This window comes from Macrobrachium rosenbergii, chromosome 45, assembly GCF_040412425.1.
Source record: "Macrobrachium rosenbergii isolate ZJJX-2024 chromosome 45, ASM4041242v1, whole genome shotgun sequence".
Lineage (NCBI taxonomy): Eukaryota > Metazoa > Arthropoda > Malacostraca > Decapoda > Palaemonidae > Macrobrachium > Macrobrachium rosenbergii.
The window spans coordinates 34,154,614-34,178,842 of record NC_089785.1 but is presented as its reverse complement, the minus strand read 5'-3'; the positions used below and the strand labels follow the sequence as shown (position 1 = coordinate 34,178,842).

General features: G+C 35.3%; 1 protein-coding gene across 6 annotated transcripts in view; it reads right to left on the bottom strand.

The window, feature by feature from the left end:
* The window catches only part of anchor (integral membrane protein GPR155 homolog anchor), a 76,579-nt gene that overhangs the window by 3,958 nt on the left and 48,392 nt on the right, over nucleotides 1-24,229 (bottom strand). For 5 of the 6 annotated variants that reach the window (XM_067089036.1, XM_067089037.1, XM_067089040.1 and 2 more), the window contains 16 exons: nucleotides 14,560-14,756; nucleotides 14,007-14,126; nucleotides 12,884-13,053; nucleotides 12,285-12,391; nucleotides 11,442-11,645; nucleotides 10,523-10,644; nucleotides 8,826-8,991; nucleotides 7,744-7,899; nucleotides 7,348-7,447; nucleotides 6,762-6,954; nucleotides 5,925-6,064; nucleotides 4,762-4,911; nucleotides 2,307-2,415; nucleotides 1,799-2,012; nucleotides 1,102-1,262; nucleotides 461-601 (listed from right to left, as the gene is read on the bottom strand). In XM_067089036.1, coding sequence (XP_066945137.1) covers nucleotides 461-601; nucleotides 1,102-1,262; nucleotides 1,799-2,012; nucleotides 2,307-2,415; nucleotides 4,762-4,911; nucleotides 5,925-6,064; nucleotides 6,762-6,954; nucleotides 7,348-7,447; nucleotides 7,744-7,899; nucleotides 8,826-8,991; nucleotides 10,523-10,644; nucleotides 11,442-11,645; nucleotides 12,285-12,391; nucleotides 12,884-13,053; nucleotides 14,007-14,126; nucleotides 14,560-14,756 — 2,450 coding nt within the window. Of the gene's footprint in view, nucleotides 1-460; nucleotides 602-1,101; nucleotides 1,263-1,798; nucleotides 2,013-2,306; nucleotides 2,416-4,761; nucleotides 4,912-5,924; nucleotides 6,065-6,761; nucleotides 6,955-7,347; nucleotides 7,448-7,743; nucleotides 7,900-8,825; nucleotides 8,992-10,522; nucleotides 10,645-11,441; nucleotides 11,646-12,284; nucleotides 12,392-12,883; nucleotides 13,054-14,006; nucleotides 14,127-14,559; nucleotides 14,757-16,781; nucleotides 17,184-24,229 lie in introns of those variants that run through there. The other variant, XM_067089039.1, reaches the window with a different exon arrangement.

The window sequence follows — 24,229 nt, the reverse complement described above, 5'->3', positions numbered from 1 at the left end:
ATCTTAGCTACTTTCTAAGACCATAAATAAGAAGCTTTTGCAGAACTGGAATATGAAAGTATGGTTTTTCTCTAAAGAAACCAAAAGTAATCTTACAAAGCATAACTTCAAGTTGGGGCCAATGAAGAACAATATACTGTACTGTCTTCCTTCAAGTTGAGTTAGGATAATAGCTATGCAATGGAGGTAAATTTCATTTCCAAATGTATAGAAGCACCAGAATAGAAAGTATTCACAAAGCAGAGGAATCTTGGTACGAAGTAGTTTGTTTTTCACCAGCATAGCATCATGATTAGGGTTTATAAGGAGGGTCTTTACTACTTTGTGAATATTACCAAGAGAAGTCTACAGAGTAAATATATTAGCACTCTATCATAGAGCAAATCTGAGAAAACACTAAACCAATTCTATTTGTACCTAATGTACTTTAACATAGTGATTTCAAATGACAGTTACATACCTTCGATCTCGAACTATATCCCTGATACACTTGTCCATGTGGTAACTTGTGAACTGCTCACACGTCTGCCTAGTCAGAGGATCCAATTCTTCCCAGGATGGAACCTTTACTGTTGGGGCTCCGTGGCTAATGCGACGCCACCTGGTAAGGAAATGTAAATATTTAATATATAACATGATGGAAGGAAAGTAGAGAATATTACCAAGTCTTAAAACCAAGGATAAAAACAAGAAAAGGCTTGAGTATTTAAGGGGACCAGGAAGGACCATCTTTTTAGTAAATAGGTATCCAATGACCAGCTTTGATCTTAAGTGGAAGCCTAAGTTAGACAAGTTTCCCTATATACAAAACAAGGATATTTAAAGTCAACTCAATGACACAAAAATACTTTGTATGCTAGACCCCAAATTATGACTTACGGGATCACTTTACATACACAGTAATATATATAAATTCATTGGTTTGGCCACAGGAGTTCTCTTGCAAAATTACTTCTAAATCATACCCAGTCACTTACATCAAATGATTCTTTGTCAATTCATAACTTTCAGAAACTTGTTTTCATATACTATAGAGGTTGACTACTATAACTTCATTAACAGTATAAGCAAATTATTACCACAACAGATAATCATACTTACAACTTTAAGAGAGGCATAATGATTAACTTTGTATCCATTCCAAAAATGGCTGCTGTAAAGAATCCTTGTCCAAAGTTCAGGACGATGTCAAGAAACACCAACTCCACATACACGCCATTGACTTCTTCTGTCACGAGTGTCCACATACAGAGAGCAAAGCCCTAAAAAAAAAAAAAGAATTAAATTGAACTACAGATCCTCTTCGTGTTTTAGTTTATTTATTATTATTTGCTTGGTTTGGTAGCAACATACTTGAATATATTACACATAATATGCAAACACACATTTCTACAGCAATTTACACAGTACAGTAACACCTTAACTCAACAAACGCTTTGCAGTCTTGCCTTTCTGGTATGCAATAAAGTCTGTCGAGTAACAAAGACCTTATGTATTATAGCCTGCACTATAGGTATCTTTCTAGGTATCTTACAGCTAGCAGCAATTCCCTAAACTAACCTGCACTTTACACAACATTCAATTTAAGAGATATATCTAAAAATGTATAACAGATAAAACGGTAGCACCAGGAAAATTAACCATAATATGGTAGCTGACAAGTACATTAGTTAACTAAGTGGTGGTCTGTTAAGTAGAGGTGTTACTACTGTATTCAGTACAGTATAGAATGATATACAATCATCAGAACTACCACTGCCTAAAATGTAATCTGTTTTCCAAATGCAGTTCCACTTACCACAATCATTGAGCCACAAAGGAAGAGCAAAAGCACAATGTGCCTCATCATTTGGAATTCGTCATCTCGATCCCGGACAATCGTCGTCTCCAGAGGTTCTGTGAGCTGTGACGTCGAAGCATATCGCTGGATGATTTCTGTTGTGTTCTCCTTACGGCGACCCTCGCACCTATAGCGACTCCCCATACTTAATTCATCATGGGGACTAAACAAGCTGCAAAAGTCATAAAGTACATATTTCATAGAAAGTTTGCTCGTAACACACAACTGATAAAAAATTCTAATAGATAATGACATTAGTACTGTACTACCATTATTACTTAAATGTTGAAAATTGTCAAAACATTTTGAAAGCCATTACCATGATTGTTAATATTACTTTCATACTGAATATTTTTATATTTCTAATATTTAATATTTTTAATTAAACTTAACAATCAGCAATGATGTGCTGTACACTAACAAGACAACTGGCCCACTATGCTTTCTTAAAGACAAATCAACTCACCTGTCACTGTCAGAGGAGACCGAGTCATCATTTCCATCAGGATTTTCAGGCGCGCTCGACTCCTCAATGATAGAATTAGATGATAACGAATTCAGCAAACCATTAGAATCTGGAAAAAAATTATGATATAAATATGGTTTAATTTAACAATATGAATGCTTTTGGTAATAACAGTACAGGTAGTGCTCGAGTTGCGATAATTCGATTTTTCGATGGGGTTAGCAATTAATATCGATATGACAATATTTAGAAAATATTTTAAAATTTTGTGCGGGTGCAGGCAGCAGCGTACAATCAGGCAGCGAGAGAGACCAATTACAATAGACCAACTTCTTTTCCTCCATCTCTTTATTCCATCTTCTAGTTAAAAAAGTAGAAGAGAATGATAAAAGTATTGTTAGTAACATTATACTCTTGCGTAAATGCATACAGCCATAAACAACTGAGCAAGAAACTGTTGTTTTACTAATAACCGAATCAGATAACAACAACTCTTTTGCTTGTATTTCAACCATCGTACGGTAGTAAACAATTGCCGCAGTTATGTTACAAGTGACGTTAAGTACAACAGGACTGATACATTTTTACATTTTACCCTTATTCGCTTTGGAGAAAAGATCGGCTAGGAAATATGCTGCTAAATTTAAGCTGCAAGTTGTAGCTGAAGCTGGGAAAACAATGTTCAAGCTGCTAATGACAATAAATTATCGTGCATCAGCAACATGGATGCAACTCGACAGTAAATAAAATTGGAGAGAAAGTATTTTAATCAAAACTACTGGGCATGAATGAACACATATTACTGCTGTTTTCACGCTAACAAAAGATAAATACGTAAAGCTCATATTATGATGAAATAAAGAGAAAATAGTGAACGGAATCTTGATTTTTTTTACACAAAACAAACATGCCCCAAACGGCCAGGCGCCAACGTCATCTATTAATGAAAAACATAGCTAAATTAATTTCACAATGAGAAGTATTTAAGTCATATGTCGACTTAAAAACCCTTCGTATAAAGAAAAATATCCTTGCCCCATATAAATAAAGTATCTAGAGATTCATTAACGCCAACTAAAAGCAAGAAAAGCGCTCTGAACTGAGTTAAATGCGGCGAAATAAACTTACCGTGTAATCGATTTCCAAACCAAAACATTGATCGCAATTTATAATACAAAAGCAATATGAGAATATATACAATATTATTGGATACAGAGTGTAGTAAAGCATAACCTTTTAAAAGATCCATGGAAAAGATGCACATTCGTTATGTTGATGTTTGTATAATACAATGTTAATCTGTGAATACAGAGTACAGTGTAATGTAGGCTAGGCTACCATATACGTATACAATACACTATAGTGTAGGCTAAGCCTTGTTTGTTATTTACTTTCTCTTTATATTGAATTATCATAAGTCAATTTGCATTGAACCTGCAGAATTAGCTGACAATAATAATTACTATACTGTATATGTATAGAGTATACTGTGTAGTGTAGGCTAGGCTACCATGTATAGATGGTACTGATTACCCCAGTGTAGGCTAGGCTACATTCGAGATACGATTTTTCCAACAAAAGATAGGTTTTTCGGAACCTAACCCCAATGTAAGTAGGGCAATACCTGTACACAAAAATGTAGCTTAGACATATATATGACTCTTTGTCATGTTTTACTCATGTTTCACGCCTGATAGGATTCAGGAAATGCTTACACTGTAATACGATACCAATGTGTTCCTTACAATTTTTAAGGAAATAGCTATAAACAGGTCACTAAGTTCACCTGCTATTATTATTATTATTAAGTCACTTCATATCCCCTTTCAGAATCATGAGTAATAAAGAAGTGTAGTACCATGTTTACATTATTATTATGTCAATCTACCAGGTTATTAAAAAAAATATGACGAGTTGCAAGGGCAGGTACAAAATGAGTGCTTTTGTGCTGAAAGATTTTGCAATGAAAGGATCACAAGACATTAGGCACTTCTATAAGCAACAGATTTGTAATGAAAGAAAACAAGGGGCATAGAGCAATAAATTCAGGTAAAACTGCTCTCAGTGCCAGATATATGATGAAGCGATATAAGGAAAAGCAAGATGACTATGGTAATCCCAATAACCAAGACATACGTAGCCATGATGAACGTGAAGAAGGCATCCCCAGAGCATTAGGTGAAAAGGCGAGGAAAAGATGATCGTCGTTATTCATATACTACAGTATGGATGAAGATTTAATCACAGAATAGCAAGAAAGGAAACTGGAGAAAAAATAGTTTACAAGAATTTTCAGACAAAGGAAAAACTGAAGCAGACATTATGACCACACCCGGTACCTGCTCTATAGATGGTAAAAAGCATCAGCTGACGAAAAGCCAGGATAGATGAAAGGGCCCTAACAACAAGAGCCCTAGTATTGAGCACATTCCTTTTTTGGGTGAATCACACTTACTGAATCTTGGAGCTTCTGTTGTGGACGACCGAGGTGACCCTCTTGGAGTACGAGACCTTGGGTCTTCAGAGTCATCGAGGTTCAAAAGCGATTCATACTGTGCATATCGTTTCTCGTGCCGCTGATGTAGTATCAAGCACACCATGGTTGCTGCAAACAGAAAAACATGCTCAAAAAATATATCTCAAAAGCACTTCTTGCAAAATAAAGAAAGCATTTTCACATAAAGAAAATATTAACCAACTTTACTTGGATTCCTGTTTTCATACTTTGAAGAACAAAATAAAATTTGAATTCCCTAAATCTTCAATTTGATTTTCATGGATCTTACGCAGTAATGAAACAGATTAGCAATACTGTATTCACTTTTCATTCATTTGTTGGTAATACACCAAATAAGATAAACTTATTAACTCATATAAATTTAAGCTCCCTGAAGTTTATCATTTCTAAATTAGAAGGTCCCTCCCAATTAAGAATCAGAATGTCTGAAAACAGGGAAGTTTGTTATCTCTCTCTCTCTCTCTCTTTCTTTATACTTCTAGCTTCAGTAACATTGTGATCTTTCAATTTTCTGAAACATTTAATAGTACCCTATAAAACATTACTGCTCAAGTATGGTTAAAACATTTATGGTGCATGTGCATTTCATTTTACAGCCATAATTCCTTGCAGCTTTTGCTGTTTTTCACTTTCAGCTGGTGTGTCTACCTAAATGTTTGTTCTTGTCTAATGGATGTTGCACTAACACAACAAAACTATCATATGAGTCATCTACACAGTTGTTTTCCAGTGAGAAAGTCACAATTTTACTGAAAATAATGACTATAACAAGCCAGGCTAAATTAGATTTTCCTCAAATTGTTTTTTTCCCCTCTCTCCCCATGGTTTTCCTCCTATACAGTAATCTATTTAGATCCACATTGATCTGAATCAGAAGAAAAGAACCCTTGTTGCCACCAATGAGCCATGTATTTTATTCTGTGCCAGATCATCTCTAATCTTCCCAAAGTCATCAACTAAGTCAAGGTAATATCAAGGGGTATAGAGCAATGAGGGGCAGTTTCAGAATGGCCCATGGAAAGAAATAAAAAGAAACCTCTATAAAACCACATTACTTTGAGAATCTATGAAATTATTATGAGCTTTTAAAGTGTACTTACTAAAAAGACTAAACCACAACAAGAGTAATGCAACAATAGCTTGAGCTGTGCCGTACTGGAAATTGGGGTCATGCTTATTTGCGACGTCAGTTTCCTGCTGGACTATGAGAATTAGTACCAGAACCAGAATTCCAGGGACTCTGTAAACAACAAGAACATAAATAATTTATTACTGCATACAGACCCATTATCCAGACTAAAAATAAAAAATAGAAAAAATATTTTGCTTGTCTCATTGTATGAATCATCCTAAATTTAGCTTGCTGATACATCAAGAATAATTGGAGGTCTTTGCATATACAGCAATATATGATAGTTACCTTACAATATTTAAAATAAAAAGAACAAAAGTATTTACTTCAATCAATGCTCTAAGGCATTAATACCAAATCTGAGAATTCTTAGGCTACGCTATAACTGACATGTCTCCTGGTATCAAAGCTACTGTGTGAACCCTGATCTCATCCTTGAAAGCTTTCAGAACCAAGCAAAATTTCTCAAGCCTTAATGGCTATTAGTTAAATTGCTCATTTGGTGTCTAGAAGCTATTTGTCATCATTATGTACTTTAACTTCGTGGTCTAGTAAAATTAATTAATGCTACTAGAGTACTTAGCATCTTGCTCCTGCCCACTGCATCAAGTAGCCAATACTTTTCCTATCTGGTGCAAAGTTGAAGTGATATTTTAGTTAAAGTGACGTTGCACAAACACAAACACGATTTAAATTTTGTAATATATATTCAACCACTGTGCAGACATTACAAGATGCTACAAGATGACAAAAAGTGTACCCGAGTGAAGTCACCTCAAAGTGCATACAGTACAACTGTACTTACCCCCAACCTATAAGAGCCAGAAATGGGCGGAGCCTTAACACAAAGCAAAGAGAACGCCATCGAAGGAGGAATAGAACGATGGCTAAAATAGCCGTCCATAATCTAGATGAGAATACGCCCCACGAGAAAAGAATGAACTGTAAATATAACTTCCACGTGTGGTTGCACTCTTGGACGGACCACATTAGTGCCCCTGAAAATCACAAGAATATTACAATATAAATTTAGATCACATGCAGTTTGGATTGAAAAATGTAGGTCGTAAAGTGAATACACAATTAAAATTAATAAACATCAAGCCAACATCATCAGCTATGAAAAAACTTTTTACGTATGCCAACCCGAAATGGAAGGTAAAAACTTAAGCAGGAACATTATTTCTCATAACAAGCAATTCATGGAGGCCTTTGCAATTTTTTCAGTCTTTTCATAAACCTATGACAGCCTTCTGTAATAAAGAATGTCACTATGAATATGGTGAATAAAAAAGAAAGATAGTTAAAAGTTCAGACAATTTAATTGTATATCTGTCTTATTGACAAAGATTACAAGTCAGTTCAAGTAAGCAAAATAATTTCAATATTACCTAGGCAGGCGATGACTTGTGATACAGCCAAACACAGAGTGACAAAGTGTGGGACTTTACGCCATTTGCGGCTTAAAATAAAGACGGCGATAACCCATACCTGAAAGATTTTTACATCATCAAGTTCATAAATTATCAAAAGTGTACTGTAATGCATTTTCCTATTGATTTCCACATATGACCAAATCTAAAATCCAGTACTAATGTACTCAATTTTTGGACTCAAATACATATCTTCTTGGAGATACAGTATACTCATATATATATATTCATACAGTAATACTTTGACCACTCAGTTGTAGCCATTTAAAAATTGAATAATGAAGAGCCTAATTAATAACAAAAACCTGCATTAAAAAAAATCACAAATAAATGAAAAATAAAAACAGTACTTACAGTGCATATGAGGCCAATGATGCTGACATTAAATAATATGGATTCTAACTCCTTTACATAGTCCAGAGGATTGATCCTGACTAGAGTTACCATCTTGGCCGACACAAACATCAAAGGAGCTGACAGGAACGTACAGGCTACCATTGCACTTGCAATCTGCAAACGTAAACCATTACAGTAGACTTTAACTGAAAAATCTTGTGCAAGCATTAGTATGGGCATTATAATTCATAATAGACCTGAATCTCCAAAACACAAGTTGGGCATGAGCGCAGAATATGTTACTGTAAGCTTCAAGCTTAGATCCTTGCTTCACTTTATTCTCTCTAACAAAGTACTGCTTAAAAGCCATGAACTTGCATAACAGCCTTTCACACAACAAAATACCCATTTCAGAAAACAGAAGAGGAAAATTGAGAGGATTAGGACACTATATGACATATACAAAAAAACTGTTTAACTGAGAGCTCATTCAAATGGTAAACACCACTGTTATTTAATACTCAAGAAAATGTAACTAGAAGGAGGGATGTTTGGGAAATCTAAATTAGTAATTAATAAAGTGTCTGCACCAGGAGTCTAATGTTTACATCAAAATAATAATAAACATACAAATCTACATTACACCTCCATTAGTTTAAAACTAATTTTTTAAGGCCTTCGTACCATTTTTGGACTAATAAAGCTGTAGAGTCAAAGGTGCCACTGATTTTAATTACCTAACAAAGTTATTACCGTTTACATGATAAATTAAATAATCAGTTAATGAAAATGCCTCAAGCTGATATGGTTTCCAATTTGCAAAAATGATCAAATTTTCCTAAAACAAAATTTGTTTCGAGGTCACACACTCAATGTACACATCTGCCAAGTGTCCTAAAGTTCTTTTCACTTTATTCTTGACATACAGTGCTGATATACACACATATATGGATATATATAAGTGAAAGAACTTCCTTATAACTTTGTAAAGGTACTGATTTACAGAAATCAACGTACTGTATTCTTCAAAGAATACATAAGAAATGTACTTTCTTCTGGGTAAAACAAGACAAGACATGGACTAAGTACAAGAAACTTACCAGATCAATAGCGAGGTTATACTGCGAGGCGAATACGAAGACTCCGGGCGCAGTAGGGAAAGTTCCATACAAGAATCCGTAATTACTATAATCTGCAGTTTCATTGGCATTATTTCCAGGATGTAAAAGACTCACAACTTCCCGTGTAACTAGAGGGAGAATCAACCTGCAATAAGATAAAGTTGAAAATCAGTACAGAAGCAATGGTGACTGAAAGAAACTCAATCAAAGTAATTTAATAATAAATCAAATGGATATTTTAAAGTTGTAAGAAGTTCAGTTCAACGTCTACAACTCAAAAATGAACTAAGGCAAAAGGGATGCAATTCTGCATGGCAAGCGAGATGTTTTAGGATGTATTTAAGTTTCCATATTATGAAGTAAGTAGAACAAGAGTTATACTTGTAAACAATTTTACAGGCCAGCTGCTGATGAAAAAAGTTACCCAATTACCACAGATATTTACATGTAAGCCAGCAAGTGCTGCTGAGGGTTACCCAAAAACACACATCTGTTAATTTCAATAGCGATAAGAGAAAAATAAACTATTTATCTACTTGTATATAGTCCCTTCTTAAAACAAACCTTTTACTCCCTTTGACAAGTGTAGGCAACAGAAATTTTTATCTTTATACTTTATAGTAAAATGAACCTTTAGCTTTTTTCCTATTGCTTCACTCGCTTCCAAATCTATTTCTCCCTATCTTCCTCTTTCCTATTATCAACTACTTCTCGACTGTCCTTCTCTCCTCACATAAGATTTACTCTGTCCTCTCTTTGCCTATCCTCCCTCGCAGCTTGAAGATTTATTCTTCTTTTTGTCCTCTAAAAATCTTGGTTTCACCACAATGTCCCTCTCTATAGCTGTCTTCAATATCACACTGAACACTGCTGCCTTTTTTAATTCTACTTCTTGTTCTAATTAGCCTTTGAGTTCTTCATCTCCGTTTACATATTTTACTTTTAAGTCTTAATCATCTTCCTTTCCACCACTACAATATTAACTTAGCTTGTAGCAATGTGTATTGGGATTCTTACACCTCGATTGATATAACAATGCAACTCTTTCTTTGATGTTGTCTCTGCTTATAACCCTGTAAGTTTTCAATTTCCTCCAGGCGTTTTAAAACACTGGCTCAGGCAGGATTTCACAACTGCTTCTCCCTAATGGTTCCCTTCTACAACGTCATGCCTTTCTGTCACATCCTTAATACCCACTCATCAACTCACAAAATTTTTGTTTCTCTCCTTCTGGGTCTCCTATTTGTGATATACGCACTAAGAACCCACTCGTCACAGTAACTATCATATATATTCTATTTCACAGTAACTATCGTATATATTTCTCTACCCACTTCAAGTATACAGAATTTGAATATTGTATATTTCTGTCACCACTACATTTTTTGTAATTACTGTAATTTTTAAAAGCTAATTTCTGCATTACTTATATTTCGATTTTCTTCTAGCATAATTTCATACTCACTACCTCCCCATCTTTTCTACCATTGCCCAAATATTCTCTGGCATAATGAAAAAGTTTTCTTTGACAAATAATTAGTGTCTGCATCATTCAAATCACTATTTCTATATAAGCAAGCAATGCCCTAAAATCAATTAAAGAAAATCATCAAATGTGCCTGAATTGCTGCATTAAATTTTCTTACAATACACATAATAAAAAAAACACTACTTACGTCTTTGTTGCAATCAGAATTCCTGGTACAACCAATCCAGCACCTTTAAGAGTTTGCACCTTGCCAACCATCCTCAAACCAAGTAGAAATAGGGCTGATGCAGAAAAAGCTTGCCCCATAACCTAAAACAAAGTGTGGGAACACCATTAGAAAGGCTCCAAATAGTTAACTTGATTAATAGTGAATTAACAGCAAATTTGGTCTCTCTGAGGTAGATAAGTAATAATACTCAAGTAGTATATACAGTATCTCTCTCAGTAGTGATCACTGTCATAATCATAAAATAGCTTTAAATTTTCCAATGATTTTCACATAAGACTTATTCCACACGATTATTTTATTCATAATGAGCTGTTTTGCTTTTCTATTGTTTCATAGTTTTATCAGTGACCCTAAATCATAGCAACTTGGATACCACATGGGGCAATGTGCATTAATATCAGTTGCAAATTCTGCAACTCAAAGCTGTCCAATCTGATCTAAATAATTTATGTTTGGTTGTTTCCACAGATTTATAAATAAATAAATAAAAATTCCACTGGAATTTTATAATGAGCACGTATAGCTCTCTCTCGAAATATTTTAATTAACATTCATATTGCTACCTCTAGAGTAACACAGAGGCATAAACTACCCTACTCATATTACAAAAACAAGTGTTAATTATGTATGTATTCTCAGGGGGTTGCTATACCAACCTCACAAAAATCTGCAAAGTTTTTCTAGTAGTACTGTATCACATAGTTTTTCATTTCAACAGGAAACAACTACAATATGAACACCTTTTCTTGATGTTAAGTACTAAATGCAAACATGCGACATCGTAATTACACTTAAGTATTAAAAGATTACAGATGCTAACATTCACAAAAAAAAAGGTAATTTCTCATAAGAAAACATAACTCATCTGAAAACTTACTTTCAGGATACCACCCAAGATGTTTGGGAGATTATGTTCAAAGATGAAATTTCCTACAATCCCCAGTGCTGTCATAAGAACAATGGGATTTAACAGCACATCTCTCAGAATGTACAGGACCATTCGACACCCTAAGTCTTTGCTCCCAGCTGACGGGCTAAAGCCTTCGCTGGAGTCATCTCCATTTCTGTGGCGTTTTCCAATCTAAATAGAGGAAACAAAAAACGACAAACTGTAATTATTAAAAACTTAGTATAATTCTGAAAGAAAAACATTCTTAATAATATATGTAGAGGACATAGTCTTAACAAAGTATGCTGAGCCAAAACCACACCATGGTAAAGCTACCAGCCTAGAATACAGAGCATTGTTGCTCTACTATTACATATAATACTGTACTTTTAGAAGTGGGAAAAAATTGGAAAATGTTCAAGTTACAGAAGTTTAACAGCCAAGAGGAATAAAAGTACATATAATGGATGAAAAAAGGACTCTTAGCATGCCCTATAAAGCATCTGGTAAGGCACACCTTAAGCACTGCCCCTGAATGAGGAAGTAGCCATTATTACTGGTGCATGTCATATACTCTGTGTTTATTTAGATCACTTTCCCAGAATTTCTAAAACTTTTAAAGCATGAAGTTTCATTTTTGTACATTCTTAGAGAATCACTGCATCACTGATGACTGTAAACTCCATCTGCCAAAAATTAATTAACTAATTCTAACACTATGTCCACTTTTAACCAAAGACCCTTACATTATCTCAAAATGTGACTCGTTAAATTGATTATCACACAGATACTTTCAGTAGGGAGCGAGGCCTTTATAACACAACTGCTTACCTCCATAAATATAAATCCTATAGGGTTGAGGAAGACGAGAGATATGGGTGCCACTAAGTAGAGGTATGAGGCAAATTCTGGGTGAGTTTTACCATACAATGCAGCAACTGTTAGGAGCAGAACATTATAAAGTTAGTTTCTTATCTTGCAATTATTTATACTGTAATAGTATATGTAACCAATATCTTTGACTAGAATGGTACCATAAACAGTGGTAAAATCTAGTATATTTCTTTCACTTGATTTGTCACAGATGCAAGAACAATATCTAATCAGTCAATATCTCTAAATGAATGCAGACTTTTATTTCAGATTCTTTTGATATATTTACCCAAAGACAACTAACATGCATCTGGGATGACCCAGAAGATATAAACTGTAGCACATATACCACAAAAACCTGGAGCTAAACTTGACTGAAAAGTAGGCATGTTATGCCCTTCAAATAACAAAAATAACAAAGCCTGAATCACCATCTTACAAGGAAATTAATTCTTAAAAACGCAATGCGATCAACAGTATATTAGGCGGTACATAACTGTTTTCATCTAGAAAACAATCAAAATTAAAACATGAAATATACAGTATACTGTACTTACTTATAGGATATCCAAGAGCAAAATCATTACTCTGAGTGCAGAATATGGCAAAGAGGCCAGCCTTTCCAAAATCAACTGGTCTGTAGACAAGTAATGTGACCAGTACAACCAAAACGAAGACTATTGACTTGGATATGCATATTGACAGAAGGAAGAGCCAATTTACTGAGCTGAAAAAGAAAAACAGGTGCGGTAAATACAAAACAATGCTGGAGTCAAAAGGTTTCAGTACATACAAAACAAATCTTGTCAGTCAAGAGTTTTCTCACCATAGTGAAATAGAAGTCTGCATTCATCAAGAGTCAGCACTAACTCCACTGTTGTTAACCTAAAGGAGGAAGCTACAAAGGAATGCTAACAAAGACAGTCACTGTTAGGTGCATTATCCTAAAGACCATGTGTTAACAACCAATTCAGATTATTAGTGGACCCCCACCTAGTCATGGTTCAGGATTCATGATTTCACTGATTCACTGATTTTTCTGTGGAACGTATATCCACATTTATTCATGGAAAATATTCGCTAATTACTGTATTTTCATATTTTTGTGACTAAATACATTTTTTATGATAAAACTATTAAAATAAGCAGTTATAAGTATTTTAAGAGGGTTTTTTTTGGTGTTTGAACTATTAAAACAGGCAGTTATAAGCATTTTTAGCTATTCACTGGTGGTTGCAGTTCCTACTGCCCGCGAATCGCTGGGGTCGACTGTCTTAGTTGTTTAAAAGAGGCTGAGATCTCAAAGACTGAGATGGTCAGGTTGACATTTCAATGACTGAGTTAGTCTTGATATGTAATGTGAAGAAGAAGAGAGCAGTTTGTCAGAGTAGTAGATACAGAAGGACCAAGATGAAAGCTATTAGGAATGCTTGGAAGATCATGAGGCGAGAGCAAAGACGAAGACAAGACCTAATGGAGACTCAGGCAGAAAATGCAATAATGGAATAGAGAGACAGAATCCATCACATGCATAACCCTGTCAACCTGTTTGTAAGAAATTTATTTCCAGTCTTCTGAATTGTTTAAACAATTAAGGAATAATTTATATTTTCTCAGGTTTGCATTAACTGCATTTTCACTGAACCATAAAAAACTTATAAAACACTACATTCAACCTACCTGAAATCAAGTTTTGCCATTGACAAGAAAATTAACGATGGCAGAGAAAACGTTCCAACAAAGGTACTCAAACCCTTTGACTCTGTCTGAGATATAAGGTTGCATCGTCCTGCTAGATACCTGCAAAACAAAGATGTTACAAATATGAGTGCAACAAACACTTTTTCATACCGTATCATTACAAAACAAAATATACAATATGATTTATAACAATATAATTTATAATAATATTTTGTTGCAAATCTGATGACAGCCAATGAACATATATTTACATAATAAGACAACCCATATCTTCTTAATGTGATATTAAATAAAAGAGCAAGGTAACTATCTTGTTTTTTCTCTGACAGTACTATGTAAGATATTCTGCATAAGGCATCATGCAGATCTGAGTTCACTAAGGTTCATTCTAAAATCAAGCTTAAATTTTCACAAGATGAGTCAACATTTGTGTACCCATCTTTGGTTCAGAGCTGTTATACAGGCAGGCAACACAAGGCTCAACTATTCTCAAACACAAGAAAACTACGTATCACTGCAAATCTCAACTCACCCGCAGAAAATGATGACAAAGCACTCAATCACAGCTGGATAAAGATTAGAGAAGGCTATGTCGCCTGGATCCGGGTTGTCCCCAACCACGAACGAGCTGTTGACAGCAGCTGCCGGCTCCATACCACCTCCACCTCCACCCCCACCACTATCCGAGTGGTTTGCTGGCATCTTCAAGAAGTCAAGTTGCCCATAAGCCTGTAAAGAAGAAAAAGAAAGATATATAATCCATAGACTCTAAACCTTGGAAACATCCTTCCCAATAACAGCCTATTTAATCCTGCTTCAGCTGGAGTGTGTCAATTGCTCGACACTATGCACATTTCCCTTACTGTGCTAATCTATACTACTGGCCAATCGCTCGAGCAAGAGCAGGAACTTCATTTGTAAACTTCCATGGCGTGGGAATTTTTGTAGCACAAAATTGGAAATTATAATAAGTCTTATTGACTATAAAGATGAAGTATTCTTTGGATGAAGCTGGCAGCCCCAATCTCTTTTCCACCTGGCAGAAACCCACCACAGCTGACTGGCTATCAGGTACATAATTCACCGTTAAGGTCAGATGAGTTACAATGGGTTTTTCAGGAAGCAGGCCTAAGTTCAAATGCAGCCCTTTCCCAACCTTGGATCGCTAACTCACTGACATAACAAGTGTGCGTACTTTTGTCTGTGTATCGATTATTAAGCCTAATGACAAAAGGTTGAAATTAATGAGACAATAGTTTGCATTATATCTACAGCAAAAGAACCGAAAAGTTGAGAAATGTGATGAATTAAAAAATGGAAAATAGTTAGCATGGGTCAAAGGGTGGATTAGATTGACTTTGAGATGGTTTGGTAATGTAGAGAGAATGAAAAATAATGGGCTTGTGAAGTGCATAATTCATATGTTTTAGGCGGGGAATGGAGAGGATGACCCAAAATGTGCTGGATAAATTAAAATACAAAAAGTTTTGAAAATGAAGTGCCTAAATATCATAGAAGCATGGCAGCATATATATATATATATATATATATATATATATATATATATATATATATATATATATATATATATATATATATATATCTTCTTCTTCTTTTAACGTGCTTTTTTTCCTATTTTTGTATGGGGTAAGCATGATGCCTTCTTTTGAGGGACTTTTGATTTGGCTTTGGGGGTAGAACGTAGTCTCGATCGGCTGCCCTGCCTGACATCGCTTAGACCCCGGTAGCGTATGGTACATGTATCATACCAGACCCAACGCCCTTTCTCCCAGCAGCGAGAAGTTGTTGCGCTGGTAGGTCGAGAGTTCGAGACGTGTGAGATGTTTGTTATGTCTTTTAGAAGATGTTGGAGTGGCTTTGTTTTGTGTGTGTATTTAGTCTGTAACACCCATTTGCTTTTTAAGCAAACCTATCCGTTGATTACATACATAATCCCAGGGTGTCTACATGGATAGCAAAGTGTCCACCTCTCTGATCAGTCGGCCGCAGGTTTGAACCCGCACCACAGACCTCTACGAAGTCGAGCTGCTGCTGTAATCGACTGTGCCATCGAGGCTTCATATATATATATATATATATATATATATATATATATATATATATATATATATATATATATATATATATATATATATATATATATATATATATATATATATATATATATATATATATATATATATATATATATATATATATATATATATATATGAAGCCTCGATGGCACAGTTTGTTACAGCATATATATATATATATATATATATATATATATATATATATATATATATATATATATATATATATATATATATATATATATATATATACAGTACATGCTTAGACATTTATCAGCACAGTGTAAGTGGAAAATCCACCTTTTGTTTGGAAAACCCCAGACTCATTTCCTAATATATATATATATATACATATATATATATATATATATATATATATATATATGTGTGTGTGTGTGTGTGTGTGTGTGTGTGTGTGTGTGTGTGTGTGTATACAGCATATACATATTAGGAAATGGGTTTGGGTTTTCCAAGCAAAAGGTGGATTTTCCACTAACACTGTGCTGATGGATGTCACAAGCAGAGAGAGAGAGAGAGAGAGAGAGAGAGAGAGAGAGAGAGAGAGAGAGAGAGAGAGAGAGAGAGAGAGAGAGAGAGAGGCATGAGTAAAAATATACAGATTTTATACAGTGCCATAAAAGTTATGTACATTCCTTACCAGAAACAAGAGTATCCACAAACACAATTTCGTCTTCCTACAGTTTTTTACTGCGTTCTTCACTTGCATTTTTTAATTAGCTGTCACTTAACTATTAAAAGCATATTTTCACTCATTAACAATCTACTCTGAAACTGCTGTGCAAATTTTTCCATCAAAAAATGCAAATTTCACATAGAAAACTGTCCCCGTACAGCACAGGTGAACTGCAATCACTAGAACCCAAGTCCACACTCCCTCCTCTTTCCCAGGAAATCTGGACGCGAAACACAAGCACAGTACACAACCATGCTCTTGCTGCAGCCACGGGTCATTGCAACGCCTTTTTCCACGGCCACCAAGGGCCACAAAAGGCCCACAAAAGGGCCACCAACACCAAACCGTACCAAAAAACCTCAAGGTAAGATTCTCTTTTCCCACCCAGAAGCTCTAGGCTCACGAGCAAGTTGCCAGATAGACAGTTTACCGCCGGATTTTGGTGGATTACGCCTTGATTTTGTGCTTTTTATTAATTTATGAGTCTCTCATTGATGTTTGGTTACGTAAAAGAAAATATAAGATCCCTCAGTTGAATACCAGTTACCAAAAGAGAAAGTACTTGTGAAAAAAAATCCTCAGCTACAGAGAAATTTTCTCGAGTCAAATTCGACTGGAAAACTATGCAGTTCACAAAAATGTTTATATAAACCCTCACATCACACACACGCACACAAATATTCCTTTATTCATATTTCAAGGTAGCAATGGAAAATGAAAACACTGCACTCTTACCGAAATAAATGTGCAAGTCACATTAGCTTCAAATTACAACTTTCTCCGTCGCTCCGCACATGCACATACACACACACACACACACACATATCCACGTGTAAGGCTAAAGTGCACACATGACGTGCAGTATACAAAACCCGTTTCGCTATTACTCGCGCACGAGAGCGCTTTTATCCGCAAGCGTTCATCTGTGATTTCTGCGAACGTTTAATTCCATGACTTCATCCGGGAACTCCAGTCATTCATACATTATACAGAATGTCTCCCACAACACGAATATCAGCGCGTGCATTTTAATAAATTGACTTGTGTTACTTACTGTGTATGTATGAATACGTATGTTTGTCAACACAAACACTACACGTGGCATAATTACTCTCCAATATCAAGTAGCGACATTTAGATATTAAATATATTTCTAGAATGATACATTTATAAACGTTTAAATCACGTAACTAGTAACATCACCTACATAAAAGCTAACAACACAACAGTTACGTACTTCTCAATCCTAGCAGCAATCCGGTTGTGACTCGTAGTTGCTAAAACAACTTCGTAACTACGAAAGGAGAGAGAGAGAGAGAGAGAGAGAGAGAGAGAGAGAGAGAGAGAGAGAGATTCTCTTGTACTTAGCATCCTCCCCAAGCTTCTGGGTCAAGTCTCGTGCGTACCGAACTACGTCACTTGCAACGACACATTTTTACGTAAAGGGGGGAGGCATGGGCCTCTTGGAATCCGGGCGAGGAGTAAACCGGTAGCTTGCGCAACTGGACCAACTAAAAACGAAGAAGGAGAAGAAGAAGAAGAAGAACAACAACAACAACAAATATAAACTTCTGTGGGTGTATTCAATTCCTTGAGTTTATTTAATGCCCTTACGTAGCCCAATCCAGATGAGAGAGGGAGACTGACTTCTGTTGGCGTATTCAATTCTGTTTAATGGCGATTAATTCTGTCCTTTCGTACCCCAAAAACAGATGAGAGAGAGAGAGAGAGAGAGAGAGAGAGAGAGAGAGAGAGAGAGAGAGAAAGAGAGAGAGAGAGAGAGAGAGAGAGAGAGAGAGAGAGAGAGAGAGAGAGAGAGAGAGAGCATGCTTTGAATCTGGAGAATATTAGAGAAAATTTAAAAATTAATAATGAATCAATCATCTTTCAGGCAAGTCGTTGTCAAGGGGTTCCGCAGCATTTACGATTAACTGGAGAAGTATCTTCATAGCAATTACCCCTTCTATGGGCACTGATATACAATAGGGTATATTTTCTTTTTATTCTATAATTACTGACCCAAAGAACTACAAAACAGATTTCCCACGCGAAAATGAAAAAGATTTACTGCATATGAGAATTAAATATACAACATATCCCTCGAAATAAGGCCAATAAATAATAAAATATCCCATAAAATAAAAATATATGATTAAATTCTTGAGAACAAATATGTATTTTCTGTAAGCCCCATAACGACTCCACTTGAGCAAGTTCTCGGCAATATTATTCATCTACTTGCGACCTACCTTAGTAGGTTCATTTCCTGTGAATGTTATGGCTATTCCACAACGTTATTTCGTCGGGAAACAGTGCTTAGGAAAGGGTAACAAATGTCTTGCAGCACATTGCAATCTGTTTTTTAAGCAGTAACTGGCATCTTTGTGAACAATTAGTAAACACTTACGAACAAAACTGTTACTGAAAACAATATGCTAGTGTATATGAAGTTCAAACAAATAAACGTAGCCTACATATTTACGTATATTGATACATCAAATGTTGTATACATTCACACGTACATATGTATATACAAGCACGCAGTGTATATTTTCACCACAGGCCGACAGATTTAAAAGTAAAATCCCATTGCAACTCCGATCAACAGAGCATTCAACAATGCCGCCATTAGACCTAGATTCAAGTTCCCAGCGCAAACAGAAGACACTCTGCGGGAGAATGTATCTCAATCTTTTTGTTTGGTCGAGTGAGAAGACAGCAATTATGTCAACTCATTACCCAAGCCATTAACCCAATCATTCTTAATGGCACTTTAATTCCTATTATTTTCCTCCCTGTTCCGTAGCGTGGACACTCGTTTTTTGCATTCAGAATAGACCGAGCGAAGAGAATAGAGTCGAATTGTCCTTCCGTTAAAGTAACGTGGTTCTATAGCTATCCTAATTCCAACTTAAGAGACTGTATTCCTCAATACAGTCTTTCTTTCTAGAACTGTGTTCACTATCACGCCATATTCATGGGTCAAATTGCACACCCAAACTTAATAAAGAAAAAATTATTTTCTTCTTCCGTCGACGAACAAAGGAACTCTCAGACCAACAGAAAATAATGTACTGTATTCTAAGAGTTTTTTTTACTGTTATAATAATCATACATTAAAATCGTGTATTGTGTCATCAACGGAAATGTATGTAATTTCTGCTTGGATCTGTAATCACCAATACTCTTGTAATTACCGTGACCGGTAAAATACACACTCGAGTATCGGTGATAACAGTTCCAAGCAGCAATTAAGATACCATTTCTGTTGACGACACACAATACACCATTTTATTGTATGATTTTAATATATAATAAATAATATATACATACACACACACACACACACACATATATATATATATATATATATATATACTATATATATATATATATATATATATATATATATATATATATATAATGATCGAATAACGATTATCATGCATCTGGCAGTTAAACACACCAGTAAGCACATTTTCAAGCACCAATCCGGTATACGTGTCATAAATTCCTTATTTCTATGGCACTTGTCTAAATACTCACGTGCTTAGCATTCGCAGAGTCCGACATAAAGTATAAATCATGCTGATTGAGTGAATCATTCAACTCCCAAAATATATAGACAAGATTCTGAAACTTGGTTACTACGCTTTCCAATAATATCAAAAACTGTTTTCTCTTTACTATTTATCGGCATATTCTTTTCACTGGCGAGTCTTCCTTATATTCGCATGTGTCAGTTCGGTAACAAGTTTCTTCTTCTGCTTGTACTCGTATAATAAATCAGTTCCACTCTTTTTTTTTAACGATCTGAACTCGTAATGTTAATAATTTCTAACTGTAAATTTTTCATTGATACATAATGCAATATTTGCTAAAATATTCAGTTCGGCGTGCTCCAAAGATAAAAGAATGCGATGGCATAAGGCCAGCTAAATGTAAAACCACAATAAAATTTACCAGCCATACTTGTACGCAATACAGTGTATCGAAATGCTTCATTTGTTTGCTTGATTGGTTTATGCAAGCTGGAGCTGCAATGACTATGCTCATCAATGCCACAGAAAACCATTTGTCCTTAAAAAATATATACTTTTTTTTATGAAACATTCACTCGTCCATACATTCTTGACGGATGGTTTCACACACATTACAACCATAAAAGTATCAGTATAAAAATAATAAAAATACACAAAAAATGTAAAAGATATTTTATTACGAAATCTAGCACTCTCAATAGAACTGAAAATAACGACTTGTTCTAAAAACAACATTTTCTCCAAATTACTACCCTCCCCAAAATAGGTCCGTCCAAACCTGGTCTCAGCAAGTCAAATCAAGCCACAGTTGGAAGCCTAACGATGATCAGTAACACATGTGCTAAGGACTAGACCATTTGAACACCATAACTTACATTTATCAAAACCTGCCCAGCTGCAACATTCAATGCAAGACCACTCAATAAAACATGATCCACTCAATAAAACATGATCAAACTATTTTTGATAAAATCAGGAAAAAACTAAAGGGCCAGTAAAGACGAATTTGGAATCTGAGTATAAAAATGGAGTAGAGGTTGGTTGAAATACAAGCCATTTTGCAATTCAAGATCTAGAACAAAGGCAATGGCAAATGTAAAAAAAGAATTTGATTAAACTGCTCATAGTCATGAGAGATTAGCAATAAGTATTTTTCTCATCATGGTACAGTTATTGAGGAAGCGATAATGAAGTAGAAAAAAACATTGAGGCCCTTGTTAATTTCTGCAGGACATGACCTAGCATTAACAGAAGGAATATTAGAGCAAGAGGCCTTGCAGATATGCAGCAGAATACTGCACTGGATGGAAAGTGACTGTATTAATGTTGGCAACACCATACTTATGGTATTAGGTCATTACTTCACTATACACTGTATGTGACAGGTAGTGTCACAGTAATGGATTTTTGTAGCTAACACTCAAGTAGGGGACAAGGACAATGTTTTACGGGAAAGGTGAGGCTTGGCCGAGGTAAAATAATTGTATTTAGTTACTTTGACTACACACTGCATTCTGATGCCTGTACAGTAATGCGTGGGTAATATGTAAATTACAAAAAACTGATGGAATATTGGGAACTATGAATACCAAATTAATAAACAGATAAAATATCTGAAGTGAAGCATGTATCAAGCTGTAATGGTGAAAATGTGTAAACAAAAATATTTCCTATTGCCGAATTCCACAAAGGGCAGGTGGAGCTATCTTCTAAAAGCCCCTAAATATTATATTACATCAATGAAACAGAAATAAAGAAATTAGAGCCAAAACCATATAGGCTAAGACCATAATTACACGAGGAAATAAAAAAAAAAAGAATTCATCCAAGAATAAAAAAAAAGTCAATTCAAGATATTCAGTACTGCCTAAAGCCTGCTACATAAAGCAAAGAGTAAGCACTTCAGCAAATATAAATTTTTTTTTGGAAAATTTTTCATGAAAATTTTCCAAGAAGTTTGAACCATAAATTAACAGGCCCAAACTACAGAATTCCTCAATGCTGCATTAGTGTTAAAAAGTTTTCACTATGAAAACATGGTTCTGTTATATATACTGCAAGCCAATGTCAAAAACATGACTAGAATCATGTATCTTCATTTTTTGGGTGGGAAATTAAAAAAAAAAAAATTAAAAATCCACTTTTATAAACATAAATACTGTAAAGAATGAGTGTCATGCTCCTGTTCTGTACAAAAAATATGTTTTTTTTTTATGTTGATTTGATATAGCATTTCATGATAGTCACAATTCAGGAAAATCGACAACCGTCCCACAAAAACATCAACTGGAGCTTCTTAGAAACTGTGATCACAGTTTGTAAGTGAAAATGAGTGACACTTACAGGTGCACAATAACCTAACTAAGGGGAGCACCGTCCTGGACCAGTAACTTAACCTGACCCTACATCTATGGTTTCCCTAACTGAGATGACTTCCCTTGTTTCAAGATTTCTCACAGATCAAAGGTTATCCCAAGAAAATAACTGCTGATTCAACTGGAATGCATTGTCTAATTCAATATACTGTATACATACAGTATCTGTAAATAAAAATTTTTTTAAATATGCCATTAGATCATGATCAGGTCACAAACAATATAAAACTGACAAAATAAAATTCTGTCAGAACAAATTTACTAATACAATAAATGTTAAAAAGATAGGCAACTGTGCTGCAGTTGGTTCAAGGCGACAGACTTGGAGATTCTTTGTGGAAAAAAATATCCAAGTAACAACAATGTCTGAGTTAGACCTAATACATTCAACCTCAATTTTAAAATGACAAGTATGCTTTGACAGGGCTGGAAAAACAAATATCACCAATACAGCCTCATCACACTAATGGCCTATATGATGCTAATGAAAGCAATATAGACCACTTTTTTGCAATCAAAACTGCTACGTGATTGTCACTTTCACAACTGTAAGGAAATTCTCTGTAAATCTCTAAAAATATGAGACTGTACAATACAGTACAAGATGCACAGAAATTGGACTTGGAAAAAGTTGCTTTCTGTGGAAAAACTTGGCGATCACCGAACTGATGGATACTGACTGGTTAAGTTGGTACTGTATTTAGGTGGTCCACAGCATGTAGCATAACTTTTTGGAGCTGATGCAGAGTAGGAAGAAAGGGGTAGGTGTGAGAAATCCTAAACTTTCCTAGAATGCTGTGTCCTGACCTAACTTAGGGCGCTGTTCCCTGACCTGGGCAGGAGGGCTTTGTCCCCCTGGAATATCCCTGTCTCTCTACCCCGCATATCCCAGCTTTTCTGTGAAAGCTTTTGCTAGGTGGCGAACTTACAGACATAGCCATAAATCCTTAAAGGTAAAGTTGTTAGCCTCGCCGACTGCATCAATTTTTCATTGAGATAAAGTTTTGTATTTTTCAAGTAAAACTTCATTCCCACAATACCGAATTTTACAAAAAGGCGGCCTGGTGCCCAAAATGCCCTGACCCGAACTAACTTAGGGCTCGTAAAATCTCTTCCGGAATTAAAATCTTTATACATATAAGGGACACACCCTAAACTAACCTTGCATAGGAATCAAGACCTTACCTACAATGAGGGTTGGGGAGGATTAAAATTTGGGTTAGGGGAAGGCTAAGGTTGGGTTAGGTTAAGGATAACCCAAGTCAGGATGTACAGGATATCCACGTTAATCCTTCACGTTCGTCAGATTAAGGTCCTACTGAAAGATAATCCCCTACTATTGCCATAGGATACTAGATTCCTGCACAGGCGAAGGATAATAAGCTAGCCTAGCCTATCCTAAGCAAGCCTGATTTAACATTAATTCATTAAGGATAAATGAATATCCTAATAAGGCCACCGAGGAACCCTGACCCTTGACCCTAAACCTAACCGT